The sequence below is a fragment of the Barbus barbus genome (genome assembly GCF_936440315.1).
Source record: "Barbus barbus genome assembly, chromosome: 14".
Classification (NCBI taxonomy): domain Eukaryota; kingdom Metazoa; phylum Chordata; class Actinopteri; order Cypriniformes; family Cyprinidae; genus Barbus; species Barbus barbus.
Window position 1 is genome coordinate 18,810,655 of NC_136742.1, and position 14,390 is coordinate 18,825,044.

At 40.4% G+C, this 14,390-nt stretch overlaps 2 protein-coding genes across 5 annotated transcripts in view; one reads left to right on the forward strand and one right to left on the reverse strand.

Annotated features, from left to right (window-relative positions):
• Nucleotides 1-81: 81 nt before the first annotated feature.
• Nucleotides 82-7,486, reverse strand: LOC306880482 (DDB1- and CUL4-associated factor 4-like). The gene is made up of 14 exons (XM_079434017.1): nucleotides 6,877-7,486; nucleotides 6,426-6,580; nucleotides 5,961-6,016; nucleotides 5,713-5,870; nucleotides 5,385-5,467; nucleotides 5,174-5,276; nucleotides 4,743-4,886; nucleotides 4,602-4,651; nucleotides 3,875-3,954; nucleotides 3,684-3,776; nucleotides 3,428-3,525; nucleotides 988-1,167; nucleotides 763-877; nucleotides 82-674 (listed from the first exon to the last, which is right to left on the reverse strand). The coding sequence occupies exons 2-14, from the start codon at nucleotides 6,530-6,532 to the stop codon at nucleotides 442-444; spliced, it is 1,500 nt and encodes a 499-aa protein (XP_079290143.1). The 5' UTR covers nucleotides 6,533-6,580; nucleotides 6,877-7,486; the 3' UTR covers nucleotides 82-441.
• A 112-nt stretch (nucleotides 7,487-7,598) lies between these two features.
• The window catches only part of LOC306880675 (zinc finger protein DPF3-like), a 41,073-nt gene continuing 34,281 nt past the window's right edge, over nucleotides 7,599-14,390 (forward strand). For 2 of the 4 annotated variants that reach the window (XM_079434370.1, XM_079434372.1), the window contains exon 1: nucleotides 7,618-7,669. In XM_079434370.1, the coding sequence (XP_079290496.1) occupies nucleotides 7,638-7,669 (32 nt within the window). In that variant the 5' untranslated portion in view covers nucleotides 7,618-7,637. Of the gene's footprint in view, nucleotides 7,670-14,390 lie in introns of all 4 variants that reach the window. The other 2 variants (XM_079434373.1, XM_079434371.1) reach the window with 2 other exon arrangements.

Consider the following 14,390-nt stretch of genomic DNA (forward strand, 5'->3'; position numbering starts at 1 on the left):
GGGGTCCAATGTTGATTTTCATTTTATGGACAAAAACAGTTAAAACATTAAACTCATGTTGTGATTTAAACTGATAAAGATACAGATAAACAAAGTTTGGATTTATTTTAAATTGAAGAATGGTTTCCCCTCTTTTTTTTTTTTTTTACAAAATGTTCCAGCACATCAAGTAAAATATTTCCAGAAAAACAACATAACATGAAATTGCACTTTTAGGAGGTATGTTTCAAGTGACTTATATCTAATAAGCTTTTCCAAAAATGTATCTATTGATGATATAAAGGATAAGAAGTATTCTGAATCCATCACAGTCTAATCTAGAATATTACTGAAAAAGAAAAACTAAAGGCAAATGGTAAAATGGCAACATTTTGGTCAGTAAGACACAGTAATAAATGATGCATTTACCACACAGCAGCCTGTGTTTTTAGATGGCAAATGTTAGCACTGACCCTCCAGTGTTAGACCGTCCTGATAGTCTTTGTTGTAGGAGTAGTAGTACAGATCATGACGGACAGCCATAAGGAGTCCAGGAAGTCCTCTACTACCACCCAGCTGAGAGGAAAACACCACATTTGGGATCGAGTCTTTCCCTGCAGGGTGAGGTGAGGGGATGGTCCTGAGGAGACGGCTGTCATGGAGGCTCCAGAGTCGGGTGTAGCAGTCCTGACCCACTGCAAACGGCACACAATGAGATGCGTTAAAAGCGTTGCAATAGAACTGAACTGAAACAATGGTGTAAATAAAAAAAAAAAGATATACCAGCAAGCAGCAATCCTTCTGGCTCATTGACATGAATGGGTAGGTAGGCATATTCATTGAAGTGTCCTTCATACTGTTTGACGGACCGCTTAACACGAATGTCCCACATCTTTATCTGTTCAGCGACGATATGAAAGAAGAATAAAAATTAATAATTCAATGCTCTAAATTGTTATTAATAGCATGATGGTCTGTGGTCATTTTAGTTGTTTATCATAGACAGACCTTGCCCAGCATGTCAGCAGCGAGGAGGTAGTTCTCATCCTGTAGCAGTTGGACCGAGGTGATGGCTGACTCCTGGAAGAAGCGGCTGGTCTTCCAACTATGACTGCGACCCCTGTCACGCTGACGCAGGTCAATGCTGAAGATCTCTCCTGAGCGACAGCCGTTGAACAACACAGGAGCCTAATTTACGAGATTCATGGCACAAAGTGTCACACAGATATCTTTGCTCACATGCATAAAGCAAAAAAACGAAAGAAGATTGATAAAATGTACAAAAGCTTATTATAAAGAGCGTCAGCAGCACCACATGCATACACTGTGCTACTCTCATTAACGCTTTGAAGACATGGAAGAGAAGAAATTGTTGAATAAAGTCATGATTTTTATTTTCTTTGCACACAAGTTCTCACAGCTTCATAAAATTAAGGTCGAACTGCTGATTTCACATGGACTAACTTAATATCCTTCCTACCTTTCTGGGCCTTGACCGTGGTAGTTGCGTTGCGGTCTATGCAGGGTCAGAGAGCTTTGAGTTCCAAAGATGAATGAAAGTTTTACGGATTTGGAACTAAATGAGGGTGAGTAATTAATGACAGAATTTTTATTTTTGGGTGAACTATCCCTTTAATAAAGGATTTTTTAAAAATGTAATTTTGCATGAACTTCGTATTTAAAGTTGTTACGCATTTCAAAGGTGCACTCTTTTTTCGTGTGTTGTCGACTTGTACTTGTTCTCAAATTTAGTGGTATGGATGCAGCATTATACAATCACACAGTCATTAATTTCTGTAAAATGTATTAATGAGGTAAAAATGACTGAAAGCAAAATTGAGAGGGACTGGAAAGTAGGAGGCGACAGAAAGAGACAGACATGATGCAGGTAGGGCTGCAACAACTAATCGATAAAATCGATTATTATCGATTATGAAAATCATCGACAACGATTCTCATTATCGATTAATCGGGTCTGCCCACAGTGTACGTACAACTTCAGGTGGTTAGTCAAATTACGGCACTGAATAATGCATTTCTATGGACAAAATGCATCTAAAAATAGTGGAGGAAACAGAATGAGATTCTGCCGGAGAAGCACGTGATCCAAGCTGCCCAAAACATGATAATTCTTTATTTTATGATTTAAGTTAATGCATAAGAGTAATGGCTTGCCCTGTCAGGCGCTTTGACAGATGCGTGTGCGTCCTCAGCGCAAAAACGTTCAGTTTACGGTCATATCCTTATCTATAAATGCCACAAATTCACGCGAGCATTTCCATTTTTGCATAAAGGTCCGTCCTGACAGTCTGTGTTAAGTTTAAAATACCGAATGAGCGCCGGCGCGGCGGGCGCGCGCACGCGCGTCAGACGGACAGAACACAGTAGAGAGGGAGACAATTAATAGGCTTTTCAGCGCAAACATATCCACTGTGCTGAATTATCTGTTGTTGAAAGTTAATTTAAGGTTTAAAATAAATTAAAATATTTTATGAGAGTAGGAACTTTAAAGGGATAACAGCGTGTAATTGTCTGTCTGAATATAAACATGAGACGCTCCATAACGGCCTTTTACAGGATAAAGAAATGACGAGGTGACTGTGATCAAAGTAGTTCCTGCAGAACATTACTCTTACCTGTTGGTTAACACGGAGTTTGTGTTTTTATTCGTCTTTATTATTATCTTTATTATTTTAATTTTTAATAGAGGTTTAAACTATATGCAATTTTTACAATGCTTCACAAATTTATGTAAGTTTTTTAACAATGTGTTTATGTAAGGTTTGTGCCACTGCTGCTCTAAAGTAACAGTATTGGTGATAACCAAAATAATTTTTCGGCTTTCTGTACTGGTTAGTACTCCAATATGTGTAAGCTCTTTAGTAACAGTAGTAGGCTATTTTTAATGCTATAATATCATTATTGCTGTTATCTATGAAAGAAAACCAGAGCACTTATTTTTTTTTTGTATTTTTTATTTGAGTATTTTTTTTCGCGATACCCAATTGCAGTCAAAAAGTACATAAACAATACCAGCAAGAATGCAAGCTGTTATGAGGACATTTTTTATTATTATGTCTAATAAATGACAATAACATTTTTAAATTTAAACAAATTTTTGACAAATTTCTAAAATATGTTTTCTCTTTATTATGATAAGTGGTCTAATAAATTAAGCACGGTATGTTTTCATAGCATTCAGTTGTCACGTTTGTTTGAAGGACATTGGGCAGAATGTGGAATAGTGTTTTTTTTGGTCAATATTTTTTTAATCCGATTAATCGATTAATCGAAAGAATAATCGGCCAACTAATCGATTATCAAAATAATCGTTAGTTGCAGCCCTAGATGCAGGTTAGACTCAAAACCACAAGCATGTGCACTACCATTGCACCATGGCCACGACTTCATGGTTGCTTGGAAAGAATAATCATTGTTCTTTTCTCACCCTCAGGGCAAACTGTTGAGCTAAAACATCACTGCCTGCGAGGTATGTCGCTCTGCGTCCAGTCACAGCATCCGTGACAATCACTCGACGAGAAAGGCCTAGGTATACAAAAAAAATCTAAATATATAAACAGCAAATTGTCATAATATTTTGTAATATTACTGTTTTTACCGTATTATTGGTCAAATAAATGTAGCCATAGTGAGCATAATTTTCTTTCCAACAGCATATTAAGGAAACGCATACAAAAACTCACCAGTGCTGAAGGTTTTATCAGCCTGTGGGTTGAGGCACCATGCACATGACCAAGCTGTGGAAATCTTAAAACTGCACAGCATCCCTGGTTGATCTGATGAAAAAAGTAATTTCAGTTTAATACAGGGAAAACAAATAACAAGTGTTTTTTCATTAAAAAATGTGGGAGACCCAAAAGGAAAAGATTTGTACCTGGATTGAAGTTGCTGAAAAGAGAAGCAGGTAATAAGCTTACACAGCCTGGGGTCTGAGAAATGCCCACCAAACACAACCTGAAAAGACTTGTCAAGAAACACTTTCTCATTGATTTGAGATGTTTGTGACTATTGCTGTCAGGACCACTATCGTCAAAGATGACTGACAATTAGCATACAGTTTGGATTGGTGGTATGGTTCTGTTCTGGGCAAGAACTCCCTGCACACCCATGTGGGAGAGCAGCAATAACCCCCCAGGGTGGACAGAACAGAACCAACATTAATGTATTGCAGATATAATTTTAGTTCAATATTTTAATGTAACATTTTAGAAATTAGTCTGAATCAAGGATAATCAGAAGGCTGAATCCTGACTGACAAGGGGAGGAGTCGGGGATGGAGGTGGGTAATTAGCTATTGAACAACGCGAAGCTGGTGATAATACTGAAGGACCTTATATACGAGTGCCGTGATAGGTGTTGCATCCCTATAGGTAGACGTGGATCAGCTGAACTGATGCAAGCTTGACTAACGTGACTTGCCAGAACTAACGCTGACGCTATTTAGTAGTTATGCACTTTATTCAGTTATTATTTGATACCATTTATTTTATTGGCCACTGATTGTGAAAATTCCTGAAAACTGACTCCCCATTACAATTTCACATAAAGCATAAAAATAATTGAAGATTTAGTTTTTAGCATCTAAAATGTTTGAAGGATACAGAACATGAGAGTCTGCATGTGTTACGGACGCCCAGCACACAGAGTTCACCTGAAACAAAATTAAAAGGAAATCGTTTTCAGTACTATAAAACATCTTATTTTTGGTGAAAGGAATTAATTTTTTTAATTCCGCTGGTTACCTTGCGGTTAGTGAAATAAAGGTTATCGCACATCTCAACCGACAGAGAGCCCTTTCTGCAGCCATGGAAATTCATAATGCCGTACTTGCAGCCTCCGTGTGACACATCATTTACTGTGAAGACGCGCTCACAAGCTGAATCTGCCTAATAAGATGCATCCAGGAAAAAAGAAAAACACAGTCAGACTGCCAAAACTTAATCTTACTTCTGCTCGTTTTTCAAAGAACAGACAACTGGAGACCAAAACCTCCAGTAACACCTGCCAGCAATCCATTTCCATGAAAACAAAGAGTAACCCACAAATGGTTTGACTGTTCTCAAGTTGCCTGTCCTCAGCATAACATGCTGTTTTTCCACTGAGAACACATTTAAATGGACTGAGTTGCCTCAGAAATCAAGTTTCAAGTTTTTCCATTAAATGAGAGGCTTACAACAATAAGATGGAAGTTGTCAGTGTTCGGGCTGGTGGAGTTGGAGCTCTGCACCTCCAGCCTGTGACGTTGCATCCCGCTGACTTTCACTTCATGGATCAACCTGCAAAATGAGAACATCCCTGAAATCAAATTCATTTTTGGATCCAATTTTTTCCTGGCCAAGTCCTTTCTGAAAAAATTTGCATCCATGAGATATTTCCTGTCATACCTAGAGTAGGAGCTTGGGGGCAGCAGACCCAGATGTCTCTTCTGTAACAGCAATGCAGAATTCAGCCCAGTTCTAGGAGCTTTCTGAATATATTAGGGAGAAACAAGGAAAAAGTGAACCACATGCACATCTCAATACAATGATTTATTACCAACAAAACCCATCCAGCTACTGCAGATATGCTTGTCCATAAAACATCCATATATTTTTCTCAAAGACCTTTACAGTTGGAATTCAGTTAAAAAATGTGATACAAGCATTGAGGAATGTCCATATAAACTACATTTACATATAGCTGGAAGACATATTCAGTAATTCCCCAACTCACCTTCCTAGGGCCATCATCCTCTGCCAGCAGCGCTGATCTCTTTTTCTCCTCTTCCTTTTTCCGAAGCCCTTCTTTTGTCAGAGGGTTACAGTTGTTGTGCCCAGGCAGCAAACGAAAGTAGCGGTTTTTCTCTGGGTCAAAGTAGAAACCTGGCAACTCTATAAACAATAATGGTTAATGGTTAAGTGAATCATTTTGGACTGACAGGACAAAAGCCGTAAAGGGAGACAATGCAAGTAAAAGTTCACCTGGTGCAGATGAAGGTGCTGAGGATGAACTTGCATCACCTGCGGCACTGTCAGAACTAGAAAAATTAATAACGTTAATGGCTAATATAAAGTTAAATACAAGCTGAAAATAATCACTAAAATTTGACTGACTCTAGGTCCCAATACTTTAGTATGAACACGTGCTGATTTGGAATGCAACATACATATTGAAGATATTGCTCACTAAAATAATGACCCTCATGTTGTTTCAAACCTGTATGGCTTTCTTTTGTGGAACATAAAAGCATGTTACGCAGAATGACATTCACTTTGACTGCATCTTTTGTCCATACAATGAAAGTGAATATTACTGAGGCATCACCTTTTGTGTTCCACAGAAGAACTTAAACAGGTTTGCAACAACATGAGGGCGAGTAAATGACATCAATATCATTTAAAAGTGTGTCTAGGTGAAAAATTATAGACTCTGTCTGTATTAGTTACCTATATTCCTGCTCATCGTGGGCTGAACGGTGTCTGCCCCGCCACTGTGACTGATTATGATGTCGGTGACGGTCCCTGCCACTCGATCGCCAGTTCCCCCGCTTCATTTCTACTTCTCAGGAGTCATGCCAGTATTTCTCAAAACTGATTAATGCCTTTATATATTATTAAATAGGGAAAATTGTATATTATTTTTGGGTTTAGCACATATGAATAAAAACCTAAACTTTTTGGAGCATTATTTAGAAACTGAGCCGTGAAGAAAAACACTGATTTGTTATGGAGCTGAACAAGGAGCTAACATGCTAAGACTGCTATTATGAACACGCACGTGGCTCGTTCGTTTATATTAATGGCTACTCTTGCAGAAGATAGCTCACGTTCATATACTGATTGATCGCTGAAATAGCTTGTAAACTTTATGCAAAAAGGAGAGTCATCATAAACTTACCTGATAAAGATGCACTCGTGCTGACTTCCTGTTTGGAAATATGATTTCCTAATGACACCGAGAATTCCCGCCTCCTTACTGTTCATTGGTGGAACCCTGAGACTTTGCGACATTGAAGTAATGTGACTGGATAATGAGCTGTCAATCACGTTAGGAGCCGTCTCGTTGACATACAGAAGCATACAAGAAGTTAAAGGAATTAATACAACTTTAAATAGCTATAATTAGCACGATGTAACTGTATTTAATTACGATCGTTATATGTATTTCTATTTAAAAGAAAAACAGATAAAAACAATATATGCACATACTGTTTATTTATATTATCATAGATAAAAGCGTTAATTAAATTACATTTTTATATTTAAAATAGGTACTATATAAATCGCCAAGCACAAATCGTGTAGTAATGTAGTAACTGCAATAATATAATTAAAATAAAAATCTTGTTAAAACTGACAGATGAATGTTATTTTTCTAAAAGCTACAGGAGGCTCTTATTCTGCTGCTGAATAAAACAACCTACGCAGTTTGCAGAAATAGCGTTACTTTATCTCTCCAACTTCCAAACAAATAGTCTAAGTAAAGATGTTGAAATAATTTGTATAATTTTGACAGCTCTCGGAAGCCACGCCCAGATTCTGATTCCTAGCATTTTATTGGCCAGACTGCCGGACACTGAGGTCCGTATTGGCTGCTTTTCTTTCACAAGGTTCCCAAAGAACTCAGAGATTTGGAATATTGGGTTACAGTGTGGCAAAATGGCGGCTGTCATTCAGAATCCGCTGAAAGCGTAAGTAATTATAAACATTATTTTCGCTCGTTTTCGAAAATGTGCTGGATTCCGCATGATTTGGAGCGTGGGTGCAAATCGTATGGACCGTGCATTTTGTATTTCAAGGAATTCTGCCCTAAACGAATAACTGTTTAATCCATATAGTTTGTCTTTGTGTGGGTGTGAAATGTATATATACATATGTAAATACATTAGAAGCGTTGTGCTCGGATATTCATTCTGCAAATATGCAATATGTGTGTCTCAGCATTCAGCCTCTGATGCTCGGTGTTAGTGCAGCATTATTTCGGATGCAATGCTTTGAGAGAGTAACGTTACAGACTCCGTTGACTTCTTTGCAGGACACCTAGATAAATCCTTGGCCATTTATGAAATCTGTCGGGATGAGCTGCCATATGACTACACGAGCGCGCTGTATGCCACGCTAAACAACTTATAACGTAAAATAATCATTTAAAGATTCAGATGCAACGTGGTGAAGTAAATTGATTATATGTTTCGGTTGCATTATCGGTTTAAAAATGCCTATAAGAAGGCAGCGAATAATTTCTTCGTTGTGGCCTATGGAGAATTGACAGATCATGTTTAATATGTAGAGTAAAATATGAAATATGTTAATTTTCCTTAAGAATTAATTAGATAAGTTTCTCTAATGTATATACAGCTTTCAGTTATATCCAGCCCTTTCGTTTTTGTGCACCCGCGTGATACATCGGATATTGTTTAATAGGATATACATTGATATTTGCGTCGTGTCTGGCGAATAAACACAGTTTTATTTGTGATGAAATATTATAGTAATATAAAAAACAGGCTAACAATCATCAAGTCAAGCGATAAGTGATGAATAACAATGGAAGTCCTGTCCTGTTCTCAGTTGTTTGTCTGTTGAAGTGCATGTGACAGAATTCCAGGTTCTATTACATTATATTTATTAGTGCTTTAAGAAGAGGTTGCCCTTATTACTGGCATTTGTCAATACCTTTTGGTTTAAACTGAGTAGTCCCGATATGGAACTTTGTAGGAATTGGTTTTAAATATTTGATGGAGTGATTTAGCCTACTTCTAGCCTGATGTCTGATAATCAGTAATCTTGACATTAATAAAGCAAATACATGCCACCCTTTGAATTTCACATATGCATTTATCTTATTCCTACATTGCATAGTGAGTGGAATATTTCTAGTTCTGCAGGCATTTAAAAGAAAGAAAATACTCATGCTATTTAATAAATGTTATTACATTTATGCAATGTCTAGTCATGTTTTATAACATATTTATTATATGTGTGTGTATTGCATGACTATATTGCATGAGTAACTACATTATTTACAAAAGTATTTATTTTCTTTGATCATGTCTTATCTTGCAAAGGAGTGAGCTAGGATTGCATCTGGTGCCTCCTCAAAAAAAGAAAAAGAAAAGAAGGTTGCATTACACCCTTGGATTCATACCCGCCTAAATCATAGTTACTTTAGTGATTAATCTCCATTCAAACTCAAACTGATTTGTCGATGTAAGTGTGTGTACACTGAGGGGGATGCACTATCTCTAAATGCTGTGGTGGAGCAGATTAGCAATATCCCAGGATCCCTCAGTACCCATCTGTTCTGATGACTAGCCGCAGAGATGTCAGTGGGCAAGAGATGGAGCCCCATCTGCTCCAGATCAGGGACATAAAGCTCCCCTCCCATCCCACCAAAAAGACATCAGGGTGTCACCGGGAGCAGGAAAAGGAGCCATATACACCTGTCTGAGCCCACTTTTATGTTTTTCCCTCTTCCCAGTGCGATTATTCTAAATACTTTGCTATAAAACAGTAAGCATTTTCCCTTGTGTTATGGAGGAATCTGTGAATGTTGGATTTGGTTAACAAAGCGGCTGTTGCTGGTGTAATTTGACTGTTTTGGCTATGCAGCTTTTTCTTGCGCTGTAAATCTCATTATGTTGCCCAGGCAATTAATGTGTTTCTTGTCTGGTTGCTTGTTCGTTGTGAATGAGATTACTTCCCACTGCCGTTAAACACAAGTGTTGTTTTCTACCAAGGAGCATTCATATATATATACTGTGTTCAACAGCATTTAGTCTATTCATTTATTAGTGTCTGAGCAGGGTCAGGTGGTTTGCGTTTGTTTCTTCTCATATAAATCGAGGGGGCGTTGAGGGGGTGAATATGTGGGGTTTAGGTTAAGGCGCTTGCAGTAGCCTGCTCCCCTCCCCCCATCTTCGCTGTCTGGATGCATTTCGCTTTCGCATTACAACTGCACTACAAACACCGTTGAGCCCGAGGTCTTTTGTGTGTTCAGGAACAGAGGTTTGTGCTGGGATAGACTCCACTACTCTAAAACCTTTTCCTGTTTAGCATTGGTTTCTTTTTGTATATGTCGTACATGTTTTTAGTCAGCTGAAATAATATGGCTTGCAAAAGAAAAAAAAGAATGGACATAAAAAATAAAAAAAAAATAAAAAAAGAAAACTGAAAGGAATGCATATTTTACATGCCTCTCTTCATTCCATTCCATAATCCATTTGCAAACAGTCTAGACCTCTACATCACCTTTTTTCTTTTCTTTTTTTTTAAATGAAGACACTAAATATTTGCTAACAAGGCAGACAACTGCACACTTCAGGACTTCAAGCTCTTCTGGCCTCGCTCTCTTGCTCAAGGCCTTTTCTTTATTCACCGCTGAGAGGTTTCTCTCAGAATGTGAGCGATATCATGAAAGCACAGCGGTCTGATGGGGCACCTATGTTTAGCTTCCTCACAGCCTAGATTTGCTTCAAACTCTTCAAGACTGACTAAAGAGGTTCACAGCAGAGCTGAATTAAGCATTGCATTTCCATTACAGTCATACGTGATTTCATAAGATTCATAATAAATCGTAAAACTACAATTTCTGGGTACAACTTGCAACTGAATAACCATCAGAAAATGAATCTTCTAAATATTTACACCAGACTGTGGGTGAGTAAAAGCTTCAAGTTTGTTTAACTGTACATGATATGCCTTTTGAATAGGGATAAGAGTTTATTAGGACATTGAAAACTAATATAATGCACTACCATAAGTTTGGGGTGAGTAAAATTAAGAAAATGTAATAATAAATGTATTCAGTTGGGATGCATTGAACTGATCAAAAGTGACAGTGATTTTTACACTGTTACAAAAAAAATTGATGTCAAATAATTGCTGTTTTTTTTACTTTTTATTCATCAAAGAATTCTGAAAAAAAGAGTGTCATATTAAGCAGCACAACTGTTTTCAACATTGTTTATAAGACAAGTTTCTTGAGGAGGAAATCAGTATGATTGTTATGATTATATACGACATATAACATTACTCCCCCCTCCCGGAAGGCGCGTCCCGCGCCGCAACAGTACTACCCGGGAGGGGAGGAGGGGGCGCCCTGGAGGCCAGTACAGGACTGGGGCAAAGGAGGTCTCCAGGGTGGGTCAGGGGGGTCCGGTGGCCATGGCGGGACTGAGGGCTTGGACGGCCTTGACAGGGACCACGGAGGCATGGACGGAGGTAGGAGCCAAGACGGAGGCTGGAGAGAGCTGGAGTAGGCGGAGATGGACAGGACCCAGGCCGCAGTCCTTATGGTGGCCCCCGGTGGAGCCGACGGAGGGAGGAGCCATGGTGGCAGAGAGGCTGACGACTCCAGGGAGCCGACCGATGGCGGCGGAGCAGGTGAAGGTGGAGCCCGAGGTGGCGACAGAGAGCCGAAGAGCCAGGGTGACGCCGAAGATCCGGAGGTCCAAGGCGGAGCAGATGGCTTCGGCGACCCCGGCGCAGGCGGAGATCTGGATGGCCGCGGCGGAGCCGGAGCGACAGAGGACTGAGGTGGAGCAGGAGGGAAGGAGGAGCCCAACGGAGCCGGAGGGACGAAGGGACGGAGCGCAGCCAAAGGAGTGTAGTCCCGAGGTGCAGGTAGGGGGACGACTGACCAATGCGGAGCCGGATGGACGAGATAGCCCGGTGGAGCTGGTGGGCAGACGGGATCCGGTGGAGACGAGGGAGCTGGAAGCCATGGTGGAGCCGCTGGGTCACAGGACTGAGGCGGAGTCTGGGTCTCGGAGGCTGATGGCGGAGTCGAGGGAACCACCAGACTTAACGCCACAGGAGCTGGAGATGGGCAGACCAGCGGCAAGCCCACGCCACAGATGGTGAGCTAAGGGTGAGCAGATGGGCTGACAATGTCCAGCGGACGGGGTGTAGAAGAAAGGGGCAGATCAATGAGAGGCGGTGTGAGAGGGAGGTTGGGTGGGATTTCTTGCCAAATTGTGATAGCCGATGATGAACATGCTTGAATAGTTGAAACCCAGTCTATGAGATCTTCCGACTCACCCTCAGCGGAGGCGGGATGGGCGGGGCTTTCCTTAGCCCCCGCAATCTCCATGGTAACCTCCACCGTCGCTTGCGCTGTCGGCTCACGCACCTGGTCAGACATCTGAGGCACACGTTCAGGGGTGATCGTCCGCTCTGTCGCTCCCGATGGCAATGGCTCGACGACCGCGGCAGGCTCTGGCTCTCTTGTCTGCGGTGGGCTCTGGTAGCTCCGTGCCGCGAATGGGTCTTCTTCAGAAGGGCTCTGGGTTGTCGGCACCCACATGTGATGACCCTGGGCTGGAATCCGCTTCCCCCAGGATGGATGCTGATCCGGCGATCCACAGTGCGCTGTTGATGTAGTCCTTCAGCATCCAGCACGGGGCATGAGGAAGCGGATCTCGTCGTCCAGCCCGCACCAAAATCCCTCCATTAGGGTGAGGTCATCACATGTGGCGAGATGGCAATGATCCGCGAACTCGGCCACATAATCCTCCAGTTCTCGTCCGTCTTGAAATATGAATATAGTCGCCCTTGACGTGCTGGCGTTCGGAGAGACGTTTATGGAAGCGATCCTCAGCTTCATTTCGGTTTCGGTCGGTTATTCTGTTACGATTCCTCCAGGCAGGCAGAACAAGAGACAGGCAGACAGGAATATCAAAACACGACAGGTTTAATAACAAAGTAGGAACTAGTAACATTAACTAGGAACTAGTAACATTAACAATAACCGACAGGGACTGAACAGAGCGGGGACTTTAAATAGGCTGTAACTAAGGCAACACACAGGTGACGGGGATTAACTAATAATGACTTGATGAGGTAACTGATTAAACAAGCTGGGAACTAAAACCAAATAAGGAAACTCAGGAACAGACAGAAAAACCAGAAAAGAACAAAACTAAAGTCCAGACATATAACAATGATATCTGAAAGATCATGTGACACTGAAGACTGGAGTAATGACTGAAAATTCAACTTTACAGTCACAGCAATAAATTAAAATTCAAATATATTTAAATCGAAAACCATTTTTATTAATTATAATAATGTTTCACAATATGACTCTTCTGTATTTTTTGATCAATGCAGCATAAGAGGCTTCATTCAAAAATATTACAAAATCTTACAGACCAAACTTTTGAACAGTAAAAAGTATTTAACCAATATCAAAGGGGTAGTTCACCCAAAATGTCAGTAAAAATAGTCTAGGTATGGTTTATATGCCATTAAACAATGAAAAAATGAAACCTGCAATTAATGATTAAAATGAATTGAAGCTAAATTCTGTTGTAGAGGATCAATGCTTTTTGGTATGGCAAACGTAGCCCCAGTAATTAATGGTCAATTGGATTAACAGGCATGTAATGAGTGAATGTAGTGAATATTGTGCACTCAGTGCCCTGGGTGTTCAAAGAGAGAGAGCGCAAGAGAGAGAGAGACTACAGCTTCTGTTTTCAGCCTCTTCATCTCCCCATAGACACACAGAAAGGAGCCTGACTGTGATGGATCACTCTCTCTCCTCTCACTATACACTGTGGAGGGCAAATCCCTATGCATATCAGCACCTTCCTATCCTCCGGTGCACCACAGACTGTTTTAAAATACCCATACAATCACTTAAAATGCTTATTCTGCTTGGAGAGGGGGTTTACTTTAAAGCGAGAGATTTTGAAGAGGTTTAGAGGTGATGTAGCAGATCAGATCATCACAGAAAGCCCCCCCCCCAAATTAGCACCATCGTTTGAGCCAAATGTTGCTGTGTTTAACATAAATGGTGCACTTCATCTGGAAATCTGGACTTATGATGAAGCATTTGTAGTGAGATTTGTGAATGAGTAGGTGATTTGAACAAGAAAGCCATATCATTAAAAAAAATTCTGATTTCAGTGAAAGCAGATCTTGTTTATTCGCACTGATGAAAAGCTTCCTTAGGAAGTGCTTTGAGACAAGACGTCTCTGTGCTGGTCTATGCTAACCAATGAAAGCTTAATCACATTTGGAGAGCCGGTTTACAAAGCACGTGTCTAATTGAAATGCAGTGCTGATTATCACGACGGTATGCATATGTATTTGAAACGAACAACAATTCTCTGAGCAACGCCTACCTAAGCCAATGATTATTCATGGACACCTGTCCTTAGAGAGACCATTCGGATTAAATCAAACTAAAAGGGTCATTTGAATATGAAAGACATCTTCTACATCCTTAAGAAGTGTGGCTATGTTCTTTTGAGACACAAAGGAGACACCCCTGTTGTTCAAGTAATATGAATATAGACGCTGGCTGAGTAAAGGGGCCTCCAGCCTCCGAGTTACACACAAAACTGTGAATGAGCCGCAGCTCTGCTCTGTTGAATAAAGAATAGGTATTAATTTCCTAAGAGCAGC

Bases quoted from the DNA above. Each gene is read 5' to 3' on its own strand.
- LOC306880482 (XM_079434017.1), bottom strand. From the start codon at position 6,532: ATGAAGCGGGGGAACTGGCGATCGAGTGGCAGGGACCGTCACCGACAT. The intron at 6,017-6,425 runs GTAACTAATACA...TAATTTTTCTAG, and splicing joins CACGATGAGCAGGAATATAG to TTCTGACAGTGCCGCAGGTG. The intron at 4,887-5,173 runs GTAAGCCTCTCA...GCATCTTATTAG, and splicing joins ACAACTTCCATCTTATTGTT to GCAGATTCAGCTTGTGAGCG.